We start from the raw sequence: 22,998 nt of genomic DNA, 5'->3' as shown, positions 1-22,998 counted from the left end.
CATGTTTTTATTTCTTACATAATTACATAATTCTTATTTATAATACTAATATGTACACGCACATATTTTTTGGACCTTTGCTAGAAAATGGATCATAGAGAACTTAAAGGAACAACATAATTAAGATTAATTTAACTCAAAATGTAATCATGACACCATTATAAGATTCTGTAGAGTCAAACAAGTAGATAATACAAACATCTATTTGATTTCCACTTTTGTTTTCGGCAATAAATGAATGTAAATCTTGGAAGTAGAAATTAACCCACCGCCTGACATCCGATCGAGCTTAAACTCGGCAGATAGACTCATTGTCGATGACAATGCATTCTATCAACTTTTGGTGGCAATCATGTACACACACATACACGAATTTTGATGAAATCGAATGACATTACGATAATATACAAAATGTCAGTCCTACACGATCAGCATTTGGCGATAATTTTTTTTTTTTAAGTTTAAAAAAATATTTTTTGACAATTTGATTTTTTATTAAAATTGTAATACACCTATTGAGGGCAAAAAACTAAATAAATACTTCGTTCGATAGCAAAATTGAATAAGTTCACTAACGTCTTTGAAATTCTGTCAATCCCGTGATAAATCTCATGGCAGAAGAGAAGATGCTCCAGGTTTGAGTCCTTGCTTGTAATACATAGTATTTAATTAATAGTTTACATACCCGCAAGCTATAGGGTAAACACTTATATGTAAAACTTTCCAAGCATGTTATGTATTTATTTCTAAAAAAATATTCAAAAAGATTATCACAACTTGAGTTCGCAAGTTCAATTGACTATCGCATTCACAACACAATTTACACTTAACATTGTCTTATATACACATTTACAGATCTACAAGCCTATCTGTGCAGTTGGCATCACTGCTGTAGATATTGAGGATACAATATGAGAAAAAACGGCAGTAAGTTAGTGTCTTCCCGGCAAGGGGAAGGTGCCGAGTTCGAGTCTCGGTGGTAACTTAAACCTTCTTTTCTGTATGTCCGTACACACCATAGACCAGTAGAAACGATAGAGATGGGCTATTCACCCATACTACTGCAATTCATATCTAAACTCTGCCTTTGTTTCAACCTACACACCAAGAGCATAAATTTCATTCCGTGGCCACTTTAATTTTTTTTTACATTAGCTCCACACAGGAGGCCCTGAAGAAAAATATTCAGGCCCTATGTCATCTTGGGGATGCTGTGCGGGGGTCATTTTAGGGAAAGGAAGGAGGGGAAGTTATGAGAGATGTATTCATGCGTCCATCAGTCCTGGACACACCCACCCTCAGATTCCTAACTGCCTAACCTTATTTTCCTTAAAAAACCTTCCGCATCCCCAAGGATGACGTAGGCATTGATGGAAATTATTTTCCTCACACTCACCCCTGTGTGAGGTTAATGTAGAAATTAAAAAGATCAAAGTATGACATATAAGTAAGTTTCTCGAATGCACAAATTTAGCTCTACTATTTGTAGTTTATTAATTTGTACAGTGGTAGATCTATCACGCAAGAGCTGCCCGCGGCTTCAGCATAGTTTCATTCTCCTCCAGCAGTTCTGCGCAGACCTCTATGTTCCTGATGATCTCGGGAACCGTCCAGTGCTTTTTAAGGACCGCATGCTCCAACGTGAACTTGCCCTGGCGGATGCACTGGGCCGCCGTGCAGTGCGCAACCGTCTTTAATTGCATTCCCAGGTCATGTATGAGCGTGTGGAGATATTTCTCATATTCGTTGATGGATTGGATTTCTGGAAATCAAAAGTAGCATGTTGAAAAATAATGGTAGTATATAGAAAGATTACAGATTACGAAGATTTGGAATTTTTTTCTGAAGTCTTAACTGCTACCGAGTGTCTGTGTTATGAGGCTGTAAGGTAAGGGTTTAAGGGAGGGGAAAGATATGGGGTAGAGACATATTATAAGTACCTGGCTATTCAGATCTGATCACCCAACACCAGAGCGATACTGAGAGTACTTGCCTGATGTACACTTTGTATTTTAGTATGTGTAGGACAATCTTATGTAATACACTCCGTAGCCCAGCATATAAATTATTAATCTTATCACATTTCTGGGATCAATTTATTGATGCGACCAAATCTTTTCTGTTTCATATTTTCATTTGAGAGTCGCTAATATTGTCTTTAACTTTTTGCACGGGGCCGTATCAACTGTTGTTACGGCAAAAAGTCCATACTCACACGCGGCTGTATCAACAGTTGATACGGAAACTTTGACGGCCGAAATTTCCAGCGCTCTTTCGTCATAAATGTATTTCTTGCTCACTTGGACATTCGTAAATCTATCACGATGCTGACATCTATAAGAATTTCTAAAAATAAAATTGTATTTCATAAAAAAAGATCGATAATCAAGTGCGCCTCTTCGCGCTTTTAGCCCTTTAGTTTACATTTTTGTCAACGGATGGCGTTAGTACTAGTATGTCATTCATAACTAAAAATGATAAGTGATCATATTGTCCCACTTGTGTCTATCACCTAAGTACACACACGCCGAGTGAATGGCGGGACCACATTCAAAAGATACGGTACGTCTTTGTATGAAATTTTATGTTATTGTTTTTATAAATATCTAAGAGTGTTGACACACGAGGATTTGTTTTCATATTGTGGAGAATAATCTGTTCTGTCTATATAGTCCAATAAATCATGCCAGAATGCTATAATTTGACATTTAATTGCGTGCATAGGTATTTGAAAATATGTACCGCTTACGGGTATAGATAAAACGGAGCAAATTAACGCGTTCAAAAGGTTAATGATCAAATATTACAATTTGAGGTAGTTATCCCAAAAATAAAATATTAATCATTTGTCAGAATCGAAAGATTGCTTGAAATGGCTTTAGACGTTTTTAGTGACCTTGTTACCGTGGGATTAAGTGGCAACAAATAAAAGTAAGGATGGGTTTATTATCTAGAAATAAAAAAATATTTAAGAATACTAAAATGTATTACTACAAAAGAGACATAATAAAAAAGAAATTAATTCGCATCCTACTTTTAAATCTGTCTGGCGCAGGGCTTGCATAGGTAGAATGAAGGTGTGATACCAGTTCGTTCTTGATGCGAAGTAGTAGATTCAGGTTCTTCACAGCAACTCTCCCAGTTTATAATTTATCCAAAAAAATAATGCTGTAGTCCAATGCAAAACAGCCTCACGCTGCTGGTCTCCAAAAGGGTCCCTCTTAACCAATCAGGGTCGGCAGATGCCGTCCAATTCCATCAATCCAATGGTCAATGCTCCATATGCAAAGCTGATGCTCACAAAAATTGGCAAATGTGTTCGTCGAACCTCGGCCAAGAGGAATGCCCGCTGCTCTGGGCTGGTGATCAAAGAATGGCCACTGCTTTCAATGCAAATCACAGATCCTTGCTCCCTCAAATTTGGCAACTCTCCAAGTCAAAATTCCAGGGCTGTCAATTTGACCAATAGCAAAATGACAATGTGTAGGTACTTAAAGGTCCCACACACCAAGACCATAGTTGCGATGTAAGTAAAGTGATGCACACACCTTGTTACAAATCCTATATGTAACAACCTGATCTGAACAGACAGATATTTTCCAACCTTCCTGTTCCCTTCTCTTTCCATCCCCTACACCCTTCAGCTTTACAGTTTACCCCAAATTGGGATGCCATAGTCGAATTCAATTTCATTTGCCTGTTTATTTCATTACCTAGGAATCGAAAGGATTTAGGTACATAAATTAACACAGCAGTTTTTTTTTTCAAATTGGTACATGGTAAATATGAACTCTAGAATCTAATTGAGCATGAAACCATCATAAGATTCAGTAGGTCCCATAAACTGTAACGGTGAAGCCATGTGGAAAGAATGGCAGATGACAGAACAGAGAAAAGCATAAGTGCGTGGGTGCCCCCATGGAAGCCAGTGCCCAAAAGCAGATCTAGGAATAGTTGGAATAGGAAGTTTGTTTTCAATGGGTTCAGAGCTGATACCTACCAATAGTAAAGTGCGGAGACTCAAAGTGGACGCATTTCATGCCGTAGACGACGGGTATCTTCCCTTCTGCCGGCCGGATCAAACCCGAAGACATCAGCTCAAATCCCGCCTGGGATGACATGTCTATCCCTGAGAGACTGCAAACAACACACAAATTATTCTATTATGGGTATGTATATATTATTATTTTTTACTTTTCCACTTTTTTAAGGGTTAAAAAGCTTTTGGATGCGGATCTATACCTTGATGCATTCAGAAAACTGATATTAACCCCCTAGTAGCCAATTTTTTTCAAATTTAACCTAATAAATTCAATCTTTGAAATCGATTTACTTGAAGACGAAAGCTAATATCAAAAAAATACATACTACAAAATCGACAAATGTGATGTAAACACACCAGTCCCCCTGCTTGTACCACTAGTTTCCAGACACCATGTATATGATAAGTCCTCAGTCATATAGTGTGCATATGCCACAAGTTGCAGAATTTAATGTTGCGCTTCCTAAATACCAACTGAAATTGAATCTCTCATATCAAGTAGCGGTGTGTAGATTCAGCCGAAATGAGTTCTTGAACCCAAGTCTTTTGCGGGAAGCGGATCCCCCTCCTATTCCTTTTTAAAATCAACCACTCCAGAGAACTCGGACCTGAATGCCTCTTCATATGTACCAAGCGCTCGGCAGTGTCGCTTCCAGCATCCCCTCGTGTCCTCTGGAGTTATCGGTGAGTGGTGACACGTCAGCCTTTGTTTATATAGCGGTCAATTCTGTTTACGGACTTTACGGTGAGTGAAAATTTTGGTTTTGTTCAATAATATTGGAGGAATTTATTTATTGAACATCAACGGTATAAATATACCATATACCATAATTCATGTCACAGAATAACAATTAACTGTGGCATTTAATCATAAAATGATGACAGAAAGTATAAAATTAATACTAGAAGGAGATACAAGTACATACAAAATATTATCAACAAGTAAGAGTAGACTTACGTTATATTAGTAATGATTTAGAAGATATGATAGTATAGTCTTCTTGTACCTAGCTTCTGTGCAGTTAAACAGGTCCCCTAATCTGCGTACCTATTACTAACTTCATGTAATCTAGGTACAAGCGAGTGTTTGAAATGCTCAGTCTTGAAATTGTTACAATTAAACAGGGTTTTAGAACAAGTAGCTCTAATGGGTACATGAAATTCAATGAGGTTAATTAAAACATGGCTGTCTACACTACCATTTACAATTTTGAACATAAATATTAAGTATGAATATACGAGTATGAGTTTCATTTCAAATACCGATGAGTTAATTAGTTAAATAATAATATCGACTGACACGGACTTAAAATTCAATACAATGTAGCAACAAATTATTTGAGTGATTATAAAAAAAAACTCATTTTCAGTGTTAGTTAATGTTTGATTAATTTGAATGAGGTTCATAACTCTTGGGAATGTAATAGTGGTGAGTCCAAAAACGACAAACACGTTTGCACAACATGTTTGGAGTTAAAAAATGCCCAAACTGTTATTTATAATCCGCACAAACAGTTTGTCCGTTTTGTCGACTCTTCTAACTTATATCAAGAAAGCACGAGTGTGAATGAAAAAGAACTATTCCAAATGAAAAACATTATCTTACTCTCTCGCACTAACGTCGTAATAATATGTAAGAGTGAGATAGGTCTGTTGCAGGCGAAAAACATTACCTGTTATTCCGGGAAAAAACACTATCTTAACGTTTCACACTTAAGGCCCATTACGGGTAAAGAGCGAGAAGGCAATCCATAACAGGTAAGGGCTGTTTCTGTAAGGCACCCTGTTTAGCTGTTTTTTCCTGGAAAAAACACTATCTTAACGTTTCACACTTAACACCCATTACGGCAAAGAGTGAGAAGGCAATCCTATTATTTTTTAAACGGGTTGAAATTGAAATCACATAAATAAGGGGCTGTTTGCCGTTTTACATTCATTACAAAACGAGAACGAGAGTAACGAGAAAAACGAACAGACCTTACCAAACGGCTCGTATACTGAGTGTTGACTGTTGATAGTATAAATTTTTTTATTTTCTGAACGACAAATTCTTGGTTTTGTGTTGTGCTGTGCGTTGACTACGTTATAATAAATAAAGTTGAAGTGTTTTTTAAAGTAAAATTAAATATGGCGAATAGACAAAAAAGTGGAGTATGGAACTATTTTAATAAGTCTGATAACAATATGGCCATTTGCATAATTTGTAATCAGGCCGTGTCATATAAATCGACAATATCAAATTTAAAGGGGCATTTACAAAGAAAACACATATCTATTCATCTGGAGATGACGTCAAATAATATTCGAGAACCAATACAGGAAGAAACACGACGTCAGCCTGTTCTTCAGCAACCAAGTTGCTCTTCCCAAGAACCAGGCTGTTCCAGAAGACAAGAAACAGGCAGTGCAGCTGTTTCTCTGGAAACGGTTCATCTCAACAAGCGACAAAGAACGCTGAGCTCTTTTGTTTCAAAAAAGGTCACGCCGGATCAGAAGAAGAAAATCGACAATGACTTGTTGGATCTCTTTATTGAGGACTTTCAGCCATTCAGTATCGTCGAGGACAGAGGATTTCGAAAATATTCCAAATGGATTCCAGGATATGATCTTCCCAGTAGGAAAACAATATCTTCAGTCATGATACCTGCGTTATATCATAAATCCATATCGACCGTTAAAGACATTGTTGCTGCTAATGCTGTTAGCATTTGCGTCACGACAGACATGTGGACTTCCAGGACTACGGAGAGCTACCTTGCTATAACAGGACATTATATTGACAACGACTTTAATTTCAGGAGTGTTTTATTACAGTGTACAAGTTTTCCTGGAAGCCACACCGCAGTTCGATTGGCCGAAGAACTCAGAAAAGGTTTAACGGAGTGGAAATTGATCGGCTTAGTAAATTTCTCCGTATCAGATAATGCAAGTAACATCACCAACGCACTCGAAGAAATTTTACAGTGGAAGCATTTCGGCTGTTTTGCGCATAAATTAAATTTAATAGTGCAGAATGCTTTAAAAAGTTTTGAAAATACCATCGAAAAAATTAAAATAATCGTTGCCCATTTCAAAAGGAGCACCCTGTCGTGCGAGAAACTTTTAAAATATCAGTCATCACAGGGTGTCCAGGATCCTAAGCGTCTGATCCAGCAAGTTCCAACGAGGTGGAACTCTGTATTTTATATGCTGCGCAGATTCACAGAATTGGAAGAAGCCCTTAAAGCAACCATGGCATTAATTAACAAAGATTTGCCTTTAATCACAGGTCATGAATGGAAAGCCTGCAAAGAGCTGTGCGAGGTTTTGGAACCATTCGAAGAGATGACAGCTTCAATGAGCGGTGAAAAATACATGACGGGAAGCTCTGTAATCGTAGTTACTAGATGTTTACTGGGTGTATGTAGTAAATTTGAAAGTTCGGATAAGTTCTGCGACCCCGTTAAAAACATAATTCTGCAACTGCAAAACGGATTAAAAGAAAGGTTCAGAAATATAGAATTTAGCACTACATTTGCTTTGTGTACTTTTCTGGATCCGAGGTACAAGTTGCACGTTTTTTCAGATGTCACCGCTGCCAACAAAATCAAAACCCATGTTCGAGACTTGGTAGCGGCGATGATAAGTAAAAAAACTGAAGTGAGACCCATTACAGCTGAATCGGTTACCACGGGCACCACGGCATCATCCACGACGTCTAAAAAAATTTCGGCCTGGAGTATTTTTGATGAGATTTTGGCAGAGAAATGCGTGCAGGGGAAAAGCACTCCATTATCCCAGGCAATAAAAGAATCGGATATGTATATTTTTGATGATATGCTGCCCCTGAGAAACGAAGCTGGTTTAATGAACTGCCCTCTGGATTGGTGGAAAAGACACCAACATGTGTATCCGAATCTTGCTGAAATATTTAAAAGTAAATGCAATATTGTTGGTACTTCGGTTCCATGCGAGAGGATGTTTTCAAAAACAGGAATTTTAATCAGTGAAAGGAGAGCTAGATTAACATCAAAAAAGGTCGAAATGCTCATGTTTTTGAATGTTAACAAAATAGAATAAAAAATACGTTTTTCTTGTATATATGTATTTATAATATAAATGGGTACATCGTCTGAAAACAATTGTATGATGATATCATTGTATGGATTATCTGAAAGTTTATTTAATAAATTTTGTTTCTGATTCTGCCTAGAAATTATATTTGTTTTACTTTGTATATTCTGTGTATTATTATTTCTTTGTATATTTGTAAACGGTGCTATATAAATAATGTTAAGTTAAATAGGTTAAACCCTCACTGAAAACAATATAAGATTGTAAATTTTCGTAATGTTTAGAGATACGCACCTACCTACTCGTATAATAATAAGAATGGCATTAAAATTATGTTTCCAAGAACATACTCGTAATTACTTGTCCAGGTAAATCGGGTAAACTGCCTACCAAATTAATAATAAATGACTGCAGTTTCCCCGGAATCCGGCTGATTTGGAAAATATTTTAAAACCAGTTTTTGTACTTCATGTAATTATAACAACACTAACCATATTATTACCTGTTAATAATGATATTTAAATAGTAAAGTTTCCACGTTTCCAAGAACTCTTAATTACATGTCCAGGTAAATCTGGTAAACTGCTTATTAATCCTATTATAATAAATGAGTCCGCAAAGTTTCCCCGAAATTCGGCCACTATTGATTAATATTTTGAAAACCCATTTATGTACTTAATCACAAAACTTAATTTTAATGATACCTAGCTATCTCGCCCCTATAGATAGCAGGGTTTTATTACTTTTATTGTTATGGACGGTAACTTACAGTTACGCTACTAACCCATTACTAATTCACACAAATTACCTCTAAAACGACTCGTTTTTTTTCAACAGTTTGGGCAAACAGTTGACGTTTTACAAATAACAGTTCGTTTTCGTTTTTTAAAAAGAACAGAAACGCCCACCACTAGAATGTAATGCATGTAGCTATGTTTTATATAATAAATAAAATTAAAACAAATTAGGTTTATATGTCCGAGTCCTTGTACGGGTCCCGGTCCGATCCGGGACCGAGTTCGGGGTCAGAACCGTAAGTCCCGGCACCAGCCACAAAACCCAGTGCCCAGTTCGTGCCCGAGAACTCGGAACTCACTAATAAAAATTGGGTTCTTTTAAAAGGAAGTACTCCTTGAAAGCCTCCGGCAATACGCAGAACCTACTCATCTCTAGTATCGAGGGCTTTTGACTTTAAGAGAGCACATCAAGGTCTCTTGTACAAATATTAAAACACATAATACTCACTCGTGCATTTTCCTTTGGTGCATCGACTGCATGTACGCGACCACTCTGTCGATCCTAGCGCGAGTTACGTGTCTATAGCCTGCTTTTTCAACCACCTTTCCACTGGCAAAGTAATTTTCAGTCGCCGCGCCCAGCATGCCATGAATCTTGTACGCGCGCGTCGGTCTGCCGTGGTGAATTTTATACGTCAGACTTGTACCCGCGTTGATACCTACAACTAAACAAAACAATATTACTTCTTCAATAATTGCAAATTCACTGTGTGGCGTCTTTATATACACATAGGTAAGAGTTCTAGAAATTTTATCCTGGAGTTAAGGAGCCCCTTAGGAGCCCCTTACATTTTGGAAACATAATTATTCTTTTGATATAAATAAAGGGTTAAAAAATGTATGTACCAATACAATTGGTTTACAATCAGATAAATAGCAAAGGTAATTACGCAATACTCCGCTAGTGTTCCGATCCAAGAAGGTTCCATAACTGGACTTGAAGTCGCACATCTGATATCTGGGCCCCACCACCAGCGTGTGGTCGGACAAGTCGGTGACCAGATTGACTTCCATCGGGGCATTGGTGGCCCCCACGATCTCCACCATCTGAGTGGGGGGCCTGACCACCATCTTATTGAGGTCTGGAATTATAATATAACATTTAAAGGGGTAAATATTTCCTTAATCGTCGCACTTTTAATAGGCACAGATTATGGAAATTACACTTCGTTTCAACTTAATTACTAAAGTAAACAACTATTTGCTCGCAAAAAATAGGTTACATACTAGGTTCTTAGTTTGGGTTATTTAAATAATATTGAGATTGAAATGAAACCTTTGCAAACTTCAATCCATACAACAAAAATCCAAAATGGCAGCACAAGATCATTTTTTTTTTTTTTTAAACAAATTCAATTTATTCAATAAATAAATTTACAATGTGTGATATACATATATATATTTCACTAGTAATAAGATAAGATATTATGATATGATTAATATTTATTATTTTTCAATGTTCTCCCATAAAAAGCAATTGCTTGTGTGTATGGGATGAGGTATTATTTGTTTAGTTTCTTAGATTTTTATTTAATTTTTTGTTTTTGTTTTTCTTTTATTTTTTTTTTTTTTTTTTTAAATTTAGTTCAGGTTTTCAGTATATTTTTTTAATTGTGTTTTGAATTCTTTGAAACTATTATTTAGTGATCTTATATTTTCTGGCAATTTATTGAAGAAATTTGTTCCTAAGTATTTGTAGTTTTGCTGACCCAAAGTTTTTTTACAAATCGGAATTGGTAACATGTATTTTTGCCTGAGATTTGCTATGTTTTTGAATGGTACGGTTTTGTTTAGGATATCATCTTTGTAAACTTGTAAGGTTGCGTGATACAGGAAAAGAGTATTTAATTTTCTGACTTTAAATTCTTTGAAAATGAGTTCAGATGAATATAAAAATGATTTCTTTAATATTATTTTAATTATTAGTTTTTGCGCAATGTAAAGAGGTTGTGTGTGAGTTTTATAGGCGCCCCCCATCCTATTATACCATATTGGATTATGGATTGACAGAATGCGAAGTACGTCATTCTCAGTAGTTCTTTATTTAGAATATGTCTCAAGCAGCTAAAAATTAAGGTTAATTTTCGTACTATGTTTTTGAGAATGGTTATATGTGGTATCCATTTTAGGCATTGGTCAATAGTGATCCCTAGATATTTGGTTGAAGTTTTAATTTCAATATTAGTACATAGTAAGTTACAGTGGTGTTGTTGAGTGCTTGGTGCAGAGTGAATTCGAATGTTTATTTCATGCGGCGTATTTGGTTTGTTTATGAAAAATGGTACGTAGTGTGTTTTTTTAGAGTTTAACGTTAGTAGGTTATTGTCAAACCATGTTTTCAATTCATTGATGTCTGAATTAGCCTTTTTGTTCAGTTCTAACCATGTGTTTGCTTTTAGAAGAAGCACTGTGTCATCTGCATATGAGACAATTTCCCCGTATTTAGCAACTTCAAATATATCATTTACATATAATATGAACAAAAGTGGTCCTAAAACTGTGCCTTGTGGTATCGAGAAGTTATTACTTTCGGAATCACTTAATTCATTTAATAATTTTACTTGAAGGTATTTTATAAGGGTAATTGAAAAAATTAAGAATTTTATGCACAGATATTGGAAAATTGCACTTTTTTCAAGAATTACAAAATAGGTTATTAGGTTCTTAGTTTGGGTTAATCACGTAAATTATACGTATTTAGATTGAAACGAAACTTTCGCAAATGTCACTACATACTAAAATAGTTCAAAATGGCGGCAAAGGGATCGTTTTGAAAGGTAAATTTTGAATATTGATTGAATAAAAATGGAATTATAATGCATCTTATACGATTTTTCCCGACGTAAGTAGTTATTAATTGTAGTAATTATGTTTCAACTAAATACTGCGGGTAGAACACATCTTGGCCTTATAAATACTGTGGATAGAACTTTCGGAATCACTTAATTCATTTAATAATTTTACTTGAAGGTATTTTATAAGGGTAATTGAAAAAATTAAGAATTTTATGCACAGATATTGGAAAATTGCACTTTTTTCAAGAATTACTACAAGAACCAACTATTTAAAAGCACAAAATAGGTTATTAGGTTCTTAGTTTGGGTTAATCACGTAAATTATACGTATTTAGATTGAAACGAAACTTTCGCAAATGTCACTACATACTAAAATAGTTCAAAATGGCGGCAAAGGGATCGTTTTGAAAGGTAAATTTTGAATATTGATTGAATAAAAATGGAATTATAATGCATCTTATATGATTTTTCCCGACGTAAGTAGTTATTAATTGTAGTAATTATGTTTCAACTAAATACTGCGGGTAGAACACATCTTGGCCTTATAAATACTGTGGATAGAACTTATCTTGGCCTTATGAATACTGCTGGTAAAACACATCTTGGCCTTATAAATACTGCGGGTAGAACTTATCTTGGCCTTATAAATACTGCGGGAAGAAAGCATCTTGGCCTTATAAATACTGCAGGTAGAACACATCTTGGCCTTATAAATACTGCTGGTAGAACACATCTTGGCCTTATAAATACTGCGGGTAGAACTTATCTTGGCCTTATAAATACTGCAGGTAGAACACATCTCGGCCTTATAAATACTGCGGGTAGAACTTATCTTGGCCTTATAAATACTGCTGGTAAAACACATCTTGGCCTTATAAATACTGCGGGTAAAACACATATTGGCCTCATTAATAATGCGGGTAGAATCCAACTTGGCCTTGAAAATACTGCGGGTAGAACACATCTTGGTCTTATAAATACTGCGTGTTGAACACATTTTGGCCTTATAAGTAATCGAGAATTTTTTTGTAAGCTTTTAATGTTAATTTTTATAAGCTCGGAAAAATACAAAATATCAAGCCAAAAAAATATTTATGAATTTCTTTTTGGATATATTTTTATTGTTTAATGTGGAAAATTATGTCTACGATCAAAAAAGATTTTATTTGTGCTTGAACTTAACAAAATACAATAAAACCTGAAATTTCGCATTTTTTTTTTAAGAAAAAAAATGGGCGGCATTCAACAAATTCATTGCGAATTAAACCTTATGGCGTCTGCATAACGATTAAGTGCATTTTATATCAGTTAATGCCCCGCTCCAGTGGCGAACGGACTTCTATTGACTCCGGTTCCGGGAAGCTTGTATTTTTAAATTTCCTATTATATAGATTACAATAAGCAATGATTATTAGCCTAAAACACAAATATAAATTGAAAAATTCTTCTGAGAAAAAATAAATGCCGCCGATGGGAATTGAACCCCTTTGCACAGGTGTGACACAGACGTGAGTTGATCTTGGATCATGAGAACGGGTTGTTTCTTCGACTCGTTTCTGTGTAAGGTTCGTATGTAGAACGAGCTTCCGGAAACTGTTATACTTCCTTCCAGAGATGTGCAAAATGGGTACCCAAAACCATTTGAAATGCAAAATGGAAATGGGTCAAAACTTTTCCATTTGAAAATGCAAAATGCAAAATGGTTTTTAGAAAAGCATTTCAAATGCAAAATGTAAAATACCTATTTTCAAAATGCATTGAAAATGCAAAATGGTTTCTCAGGTCAAACAATTAAAATAATTATAGAGGACATCAATGTAGAACAAACATATTACATGATGGTAAATCCAAAAACACCACGACTACAGATTATGAAACCACAAAAAATTTGGGCGGGACTAATGTTGCCAACGTAAAAACATAGAAACTGCTATCTAACATTTAATATTACAGCGTCATGGCCCCATGTTCAGTATATGAATCAGTATTTTTTGTAATGGTATCACTCAATTGCCAGGGCTCCTACCAGGGAGCAACTTGACAAATGTAAATTAGGGGCCATTCAAGTATTATGTAAGCACTATAGGGGGGCAGAGGGGTCTTTGCTTTGCTTATTTTTGATGACATGGGGGGGTGGGGGGGTCGAGATAGTGATTACGTCAGCACTGCTCAGCAGTAGTTTTTTTTTTACACATTGGCAACCCACACATTGTCTATGTTTGAAAACCGAATACATATTCGGGGATTCCCACAAATAATTAATACGTTTAGGTACTCGCTTAAAAAACAGAATATATTAACAGAAAAATGCATATAGGTACCAATTTTTACGTAAGCATGGGAGGGGGGGTAAGAGCTTTGCTTACTTCTGGTGACAAGGGGGAAGAGGGGGTAAATAATTGTAATAAATCTGCTTACGTAATACTTGAACGGCCCCTTATCTCTCATAGCGAGGTTGAGGACCGACTGATATTTGGGGCTTATGAAAAAAAGATTAGTGGAGATAGTAGGAAGAATGTTGCAAAAAAGCATTTAAAATGGAAAATACATTGAGAAAAGCATTTAAAATGCAAAATGCAAAATGGTTTTTAGAAAAGCATTAAAAATGCAAAATGGAAAATACCCATTTTGCATTTTGCATTTCCATTTGAAATGGATTTATTTGAAATAAAGCACATCTCTGCTTCCTTCATATATTCCGGACCTCTTGAAAATCCGCATTAATAATTCCCTTTCTACCACCTTTCCTTAACCCGCCCAACAACGCTGCCCAACCGGTGGCGAAACAACTCCCCCGTCTTTACACTGTATAGACAGAGGCACTCTTGTGAAGTGTCAAATAATTTTAAGTCTAAACGACCTGTTAAATGTTAAATGTAAGTTACGCATTCTACAAATTAAGTCGTCGGTGTATGAGTTTTACACTATACAGTGGTGCCTCACACAACGAACTTAATTCGTTCCAGGAGCAAGTTCGTTATGCGAAAAGTTCGTTATGTGAAACGCGTTTTCCCATAACAATACATGTTAAAAAAAATAATTCGTTCTGTAGCATAAAATATGGTAAGATGACATAAAAAAAAGTAAAATTTTTTGTTATTATTTTTATTTAGATACATCTAAAAACATAATGAAAAAAACACACATTTTTTAATTTTAAGAAATAATCGAATCTTGCACATCTTCATCCATTTTCCGCCGATGGTGCAGTGAAAAACCTGTCCAAAGGAAATAACGGACAAGAGTATCGGAGTACAGGTCGTTGATCCTGTTTGCTTCAGCGGAATCCGGATAGTGGGCATTGGTAAACTCCTGAACTGCTTTCCATTTGACCAGGATGTTCTTGATGTCAGCAGTTGGAATTGGTTGATTGTTTGATTGTTGCTCCTCGTTATCAGATGACGCTTCCCTTTGAGCATTGTCCTGTTGTTGGGCCAGAAGTGTTTGGAGCTCTTCAGTTGTCAGCTCTTCTTTGTGTTCCTCAATAAGCTCCTCTACATCCTCTTCCTCTACCTCTAATTCCAACCTTTGGGCCACTTAAATAGTTTTGATACTCCTTTGGCTACTTTGGCTGATTTTATTGCATCCTTGTTTGTCAAAATGGTGAAAATGGTGGTCTTGTTGAGGCCAAACTCTTTGACGAGGTCACACTGTTTTACCCCACATTCACTCCTTCTAATTATTTCCTGTTTCATTTCAAGAGAAATCACCTTCCTGCTTTTTTTAGAACCCATCATATAAAAAAAATGTTGAGTTTATCTTAAAAGGACAACTGCCGTGATACGTGTGCGATTTAATTCGTAATGAAGAACGATTGCTGCGATACGTGCGTAAGTTAAGCGTACTACGCAGTGACTAACGAGTCTAACGACTGCCTGCGCGGGAGGATGCAATTAATCGGCAGTGATCGTAGAAGATCGGGCGACTTCGTTGTGTGAAGCGAAGTTCGTTGTATGAATCGTGAAATGAACGAAAAGGAAGTTCGTTGTGTGCAGCATTCGCTGTGCGAGGCGTTCGTTGTGTGAGGCACCACTGTACTTTGATTATCCTAAATAATTATTTTATTTAATAAAAATTTTGTATTTTAGACAAATTTTACCAGTGTGCGGTTAAGGGCGCAACTGGGTGTTAACTGGTTTGACGGGGGTTGCTTTTTAAGTATTTTATAACCACTCATAAAACGCCGGGCCACTTCCATTTCAAAATTATTTTTGACTAGTGGACCATTTTAAGTTGAAATGAAGTGTAATTTCCATAATTTGTGCCGATTAAAAGTGCGATGGTTAGGTAAATATTTACACAATTTAATGTATAACCCAGCTACTCTGAAAGATTACCAAAATTAATTAACACATTTTCTAAAATTATACTTTACTAGGCTGTCGATCTTAGTACATCATTATGAATAAATTTCTTTGGATTATTGTAATAAACTAACCTCTACATAAATTCGCCAAAAGTGTATTTCTTGTGTATTTAACAGACAGGCCCGCGGGTTTATAAAGGCAGGCGACGCCATTTAGAGCCTTCATTGCCACACTGGCATTGCGAAAATAACTCATTGTTAATTAGATAACAATTTAATACTTTTCGGACCAAAACACCAATCACAACATACAACTGTCATTTACGTGTGAAAATTTGAGGTTAAAGATGAACCATAGAAAAGCTATTTTAGATTGACAGTCTGTCAGATCAAAGCAAGAAGGAACTAACCATAAATCAGTACTAACTCTTGTCTCAAATCGAACGATTCGTAATGCCGGCTCCACACTCTCGGCGAGTTTTATTTTCAAAGACATTCGGCGAAAATTTTCCGGGCTGATGAAGCACGTAGAAGCTTCTTACCACCGCTTTCGACGATGGAGCTAAGGACACACTTACATAACGTAAGTATTACTATATTCCCGAGCCGATGTACCCACTTGTCCTTTGCACTCCATGCAAATTTGAATGAATTTACTATTATTTAATTTTTTATGTACTTACTTGTAATTTAAACTCATTTTTATACAAATTCTATTGTTATGAAAAAGTATTTCACCACTGTAATAATTATGTGATTTATTCTGTTATCGAGCCAATAAATAAGTCATGTTTCCAGATATTATGTTAACGCATTGCATACATTGTAAACGGGCTCTGTGTCCTTACCTCTACCCAAAACACCCTTACGGTAATTATCTCTTGACTAGAAACGATAACTAACGAAGGGAGCTAGGGTGGCGTGAAGTACGGCGAAAGAGCGTCTCTACATTCTTGCGTCAAATTGGATTCTCAAATGTTTTCAAACCATAGGATGAAAATATTGAGTCGGAGCCACAACGTTTTTTTGTTGTGTTTAAATAATAATAATAAAAGTGTTTATTCCGGTATGTGGGGAGGTTAGTACAGTCCCACACATTCCATATAAAGATACAAAAAAATATATGATCAAAAACAAAAACATTTTAGCCCTGTCCCAACGTTAGATGCTTGCACAAAATTTTTGTTCAGTGTTTGTGGTAATATTATCGCTGGAGACCCGCCTTCAAACTCCAGCGCAAGTCGCAGGTGTTGAACCGTCATAAAAATTACGCCAAAGCGATGAGCTGACAGGCACACTGTTGTAAACGGAGCTTTCATTGGCAGGACTGAAATGCTGAAGTATAATACACCCCTCGGCGAGAGTTTCCGAACGCAAAAATAAAAAAAAGATTCGTCAAGAGTGTGGGGACGGCATCAGTTTAAGGATATAAATTAATAATATAGTTTATCTATGAAAACTGCAAATAAACTGTGCAGACTTCACATTGGAATATTCGAACCTATGGAGAATGGAATATATAAATACCGTTGCCTCTAGCGGTGTGAAAGTTTACTACAATTGATCTCAAGAATGAACTTACCCGCGTATTATTTCGTAGGTTTACTTTCTTAGTTACAGTTTTACCTTATAGGTGGTATCATAAAAAAAATCACAATAATAATTTTGGTATTGAGAAGAGTTTCTTGTGTTGTCATCTATTCTATTTTTCTATAATAGTATTCCCAATTCCAGTTTCAAACGTCAATGCGCTTGCGTCGATATTGTTCGCGGTTCCTGGTGGATGTCGTACGTCAAGTCGGGTGTTCGTGGTTTATTTGTTTTTCTAGTATTTAGTTATGTCACTTAGAACCAGTGAAAGTGTATATTATTGTGTTGCCCCGAAAAATCGTCTCCAAATCAGTCCGCGCCACATAAATTAGGTAGACAAAAATTTCAATCTTCGATAGTGATCTCAAACTAGTTTTGAGATTTTGTGTACCCATCAGTGTGGTAATTGTGAATTAATTTGATTTGAATGGATGGTTTTATTGTTAAATCCTAGTTGATTAACCTTTCTTGCTCTTGTGTACGGTTTTTTTAAGTGTCTAGGTGCAATAGTGTTGGGTTTATTGGCTTCGTAATGAAAATCGTAAGTATACATATACTATTACAATACGTCTGTTTACACTTCTCTTGTCAAAACGACTTTGTTTCGAGTTTGCGATGTTGAATCTTATCATCACGAGATCGTCTGAGGTTCCATCTCGAGATTCCATTGAAATGTTATGTTCAAGAGATATTCACGTGGTGCCAAAAACTGATACTATTTGAGTGGCCTCCATAAAAAAGAGCGTAGGCATATTTTGACATGTCAGTTCGCTTTGTTGTTAAATTCGTCTAAAAATATAAATTGGGTTGTAATCTACGTAATATCGAGCGTAAAATGTCGCTATGTAGAAAAATAACGTCTTTTGTGATTTTATCAAAATATTTGCCCTTTTGTCATCAAAAATAATATGATTATAGCTGCTTTTATAGGTTATTGATTCTCGAAAATAGTGTCTGGCAATCATCTGATATTAAGATATTGCAACCAATAGTCATATTTTACCACTAATGCATGTGACCAGTATGTGCACAAGGAATGAAGAACGAACCTAACATGTCAAAGTAATGCTTATGTTTGTATTCTGTTATAAAATCAATCATTTTTGTGCTTCCAGATACCATTAAATAAATTAGTGCTCTGGAATTATATTTGGTAACCAAATATTCTTTAGGCATCCGAATATTTAATGTAAAATATTAAATTAATTTCTCATACAAAATAATGTGGTGACCAAAAACGTTTTTTTTTAAATTATACTTTTACGTATGTGTGAACTTTACTGACAGCAACATTATCTGCTAAAATAGATATTTTTGTGGTTTATATTGGAAGTGATTCTAGATAATTCTTTATCGTGCTGGCTGGCTGCGGTGAAAATTATAAACATCTTAAAAATAGAAAATTCCACTATATTTTTTAAGATATACTCCACACAGGAGGCTCTGAGGAAAATAATTTTCCTTTGAACCTATGTCGTCTTTGGGGATGCTGTGTGTAGGGTATTGTTAAGAAGAGAAAGGAGTGAACATGGTGCTTGAAGAAACCCATGTTACGACAGGAGGGGGAAAAACAAAGGCCGGCAAATCGTAAGTGGCGAAATGAAATTGTCGCAGATCGCAGAAACGACCCGTTCTCATATTGTGACAAATGTCGACCGTGTACAAATTCCTAACACCTTTAAAAAGTGATATAAAGTCATAAAAAGTGATGAAACTAAAACTAGATTAAAAAGGTTACGCTTATAATGACTATATCACTTTCTAAAGGTGAGTTGAGTTATCGTGGAACCGTTCCCAAATATGTAACAGTGTCGGAGGGATCAATGAGGCTAGTTCCTCGGAGTTTCAATTGTAACAGTGTCGAAGGGATCAATGAGGCTAGTTCCTCGGAGTTTCAATTGTAACAGTGTCGAAGGGATCAATGAGGCTAGTTCCTCGGAGTTTCAATTGTAACAGTGTCGAAGGGATCAATGAGGCTAGTTCCTCGGAGTTTCAATTGTAACAGTGTCGAAGGGATCAATGAGGCCAGTTCCTCGGAGTTTCAATTGTAACAGTGTCGAAGGGATCAATGAGGCCAGTTCCTCGGAGTTTCAATTGTACCAGTGTCGAAGGGATCAATGAGGCTAGTTCCTCGGAGTTTCAATTGTAACAGTGTCGAAGGGATCAATGAGGCTAGTTCCTCGGATTTTCAGTTGTAACAGTGTCGAAGGGATCAATGAGGCCAGTTCCTCGGAGTTTCAATTGTAACAGTGTCGAAGGGATCAATGAGGCCAGTTCCTCGGAGTTTCAATTGTAACAGTGTCGAAGGGATCAATGAGGCTAGTTCCTCGGAGTTTCAATTGTAACAGTGTCGAAGGGATCAATGAGGCTAGTTCCTCGGAGTTTCAATTGTAACAGTGTCGAAGGGATCAATGAGGCTAGTTCCTCGGAGTTTCAATTGTAACAGTGTCGAAGGGATCAATGAGGCTAGTTCCTCGGAGTTTCAATTGTAACAGTGTCGAAGGGATCAATGAGGCTAGTTCCTCGGAGTTTCAATTGTAACAGTGTCGAAGGGATCAATGAGGCTAGTTCCTCGGAGTTTCAATTGTAACAGTGTCGAAGGGATCAATGAGGCTAGTTCCTCGGAGTTTCAATTGTTCGAAGTCGAGGACTTTACCTCTCCACCGCGGAGGCAATATACAAAATTATTATTTTACCGGAAAATTACAATATTTTATTTTATATTTCAAAATAAAATATTAAAATATTATAAAATATTTTAATTTTCCGGTAAAATAATAATTTTGTATACTGCCTCCGCGGTGGAGAGGTAAAATAATCAACCTGTTTTCTGTATAGTATTCCGTTCCAGAGTGGTTGATACTCTCAGTATCGTCCTGGTGTAAGACCACCATTCAGAAAAGAAACGTTGCATGAAATGGATTTAGACGTGTTCAATGACCAGACCTTCCCCTTCCATTGGGATGCCAAAGTCCCACAAATAACAATAATAAACATTTGGTACCGGTTAAACTTATAATTTGTTCTTATCTTATGAACTTTGAATGTTCGGAATTTATTTAGTCTAGAGTGTACCAGTGATTTCCATCTTGGCAATAGTTATTTATTCGTAACTTATAGTATACTAGCTGTGTACCTGGTGTTGCTGGGGGTTATTCGTAGGAGATAGGCATATACCATCTATGACTTTTATGTAGGCCTTTTTATGATATATAATTCCGTAGTACATTATTTTGATGTATCTCGTAAGTTTTAGCCAGCGTTAGCAATGAAAGCGTCCGAAAATATTTTATTAAGAAATTCCCTAAACGATAGTTAACATATTTTTTATTTTTTTATTTTTTATAGTGAATACCTCACAAGAGTCCCAACTGCTCCCGTCTGGAGCCAGTGAGACTATGGCATCCCCAATTGGGGGATGTTGTGAGGCTGAAGGTAAGTGGGGAAGGGAAAGAGGAAGGTGGGGAAGTACCTGGCTATTCAGATCTAGTCACTAAACACGGCTAAAGCCATTTGGAGCAACGTTTCAATTCTGAATGGTGGTCTTACACCAGGGCGATACTGGTAGTATCTTTCACTCTGGAACGTGCCGCAAATATACTATATATTATTTTAATTAATTAATTGTGAAATAACACAAATTAATGAAATAAAATTTATTTGCGCACGCCGGGTTCGAACCCGCGACCTTCGGAATGGCAGTCCAATGCGTTACCACTGGACTATGCCGGCCGTCACGACGGTACATGTAATACGGACTGCGCGAAACTAAATCATAAATCCAATATAAAATATCTTGGTATCTTAATAGATAAAAATGTTAAATGGAAAGACCATATTAATCTCACTGTTGAAAGAATAAGAAAACTTATCTATATTTTCTATAATATACGAAATATTTTAAATAAGAAAACTATCAAAATTGTCTATTATGCATTAATTCAGTCCTTATTGCAGTACGGGATTATTGGGTGGGGAGGGGCTTTTAAGGCTTCTTTACAACCCATAATTACAATTCAAAGAATAATTATAAAAATCATCCTTAGAAAACCATATGACTCCCCTACTTTAGAGATATTTCAGGAATTTAATGTACCATCTATAACAGAATTGTATAAGAGAATCGCCTTATATCAAATTTATAAAGAATATTTTATTTATAAAATTCACCCCTCAGATAGCATAAGCAATAGATTCAAAACTAATGGCTTAATAGCCATTCCTATGCTTAGAACGACCACGGCTCAGCACTACTATTCGTATTTAGGTGTGAGATGGTACAATTTACATGATGGTACAACAGACATTTGTCACATGAGAACGGGTCGCTTCTACGATTCGTTCTTGAGTTCAACAGCTCGGCTGTGGAACGAACTGCCGGCCTCTGTGTTTCCTCCCTCCTACAACATGGGACTCTTCAAGACCCATGTTCACTCCTTCCTCTCCACAAAAAGACCCTCCACACAGCATCCCCAAAGATGACACAGGCCCTGAGGGAAATTATTTTCTTCAGGGCCTCCTGTGTGGAGTTAATATAAAAAAAAATATTATTGTCCAAAAATAAAATTAGTGTAACCGAAACTGTGAATTATGAACAATTCAAAAAGTTAATTAAGTCCCTCAAATTGGATAATGATATATTGTACCCCTAATTTTCTTACACTTACTCAATCTGTAAAAAATATATATTAATTTGATTGTCTTTTAAAAAAACTATTTTTCTAAATTTTTCTTGATATATTGTATCCTTAATTTCCTCACGCTTACTTAATCTGTAAAAAGATGTATTATTTTAATTATCTTTAAAAAAACAATTTTCTAATTTGTGTACCTATGTTAAAATTATGTTTGTATTTATTTCAAAAGTTTTTGATTATTGTTTAAAAAATCATTAGAACTAAATGTAAATACTCCTCCCATAAACACGAGCTCCTGGAGCTCGACTTATGGAGAAATAGAATAGTAACGAAAAAAATATTTATAAGTCTGCATATTGTTATCATTTATAATGTTAAATAATAAATAAATAAAAAAAAAATAAAAATAAAAATATATATATATTATCAAAATCCGTTGCGTAGTTTAGAAGAACTAAACGCACAAACATACAGACTCGGATAACTATTTGTTTTATACTATTTAGAGATATTACGGTTCGAAGAACACGTGCACACAAATGCAATGGATAATCTATTAATCAAATTCTTCCGATCATTCCCTTATCTATTTATTTTTAATAAGGATTTGTCGTATTAAATAATATCAATGATAAATAATATTAATAACCTTTTATCATCGATGCTTTTTATCGTAATGAGTTGTTTTTGGTTTAGTCAGTCTTTTGGATTTAACCGAAGAGTGAGTTTGTGTATCCGTTAGCAATGAACCGAAATGATTGTGTAATTTATAATTTAA

General features: G+C 35.8%; 2 protein-coding genes across 2 annotated transcripts in view; one reads left to right on the top strand and one right to left on the bottom strand.

Moving 5' to 3' along the window:
* Nucleotides 1-5: 5 nt before the first annotated feature.
* Nucleotides 6-16,315, bottom strand: LOC149414646 (pseudouridylate synthase TRUB2, mitochondrial). Its single transcript, XM_089643553.1, has 5 exons — nt 16,126-16,315; nt 9,783-9,974; nt 9,341-9,557; nt 4,001-4,137; nt 6-1,762 (listed from the first exon to the last, which is right to left on the bottom strand). The coding sequence occupies exons 1-5, from the start codon at nt 16,247-16,249 to the stop codon at nt 1,518-1,520; spliced, it is 915 nt and encodes a 304-aa protein (XP_089499679.1). The 5' UTR covers nt 16,250-16,315; the 3' UTR covers nt 6-1,517.
* A 1,425-nt stretch (nt 16,316-17,740) lies between these two features.
* LOC149414643 (uncharacterized) overlaps nt 17,741-22,998 on the top strand; it is a 220,273-nt gene continuing 215,015 nt past the window's right edge. Inside the window, exon 1 of the mRNA XM_089643555.1 lies at nt 17,741-18,124. The gene's annotated coding sequence lies outside the window, so the exon portion shown is untranslated. The remainder of the gene's footprint in view (nt 18,125-22,998) is intronic.

This window comes from Hesperophylax consimilis, chromosome 19 (genome assembly GCF_061612785.1).
Source record: "Hesperophylax consimilis isolate HC1 chromosome 19, BYU_Hcon_1.0, whole genome shotgun sequence".
NCBI lineage: Eukaryota > Metazoa > Arthropoda > Insecta > Trichoptera > Limnephilidae > Hesperophylax > Hesperophylax consimilis.
Note: the sequence above shows the minus strand (reverse complement) of the source record. Positions and strands in the feature narration are given on the sequence as shown.

Coding starts and splice junctions, on each gene's coding strand:
- LOC149414646 (XM_089643553.1), bottom strand. CDS start 16,249: ATGAGTTATTTTCGCAATGCCAGTGTGGCAATGAAGGCTCTAAATGGC. Junction 9,558..9,782: donor GAACACTAGCGGAGTATTGC/GTAATTACCTTT, acceptor TGTTTTGTTTAG/TTGTAGGTATCAACGCGGGT. Junction 1,763..4,000: donor GTCTCCGCACTTTACTATTG/GTAGGTATCAGC, acceptor TTTGATTTCCAG/AAATCCAATCCATCAACGAA.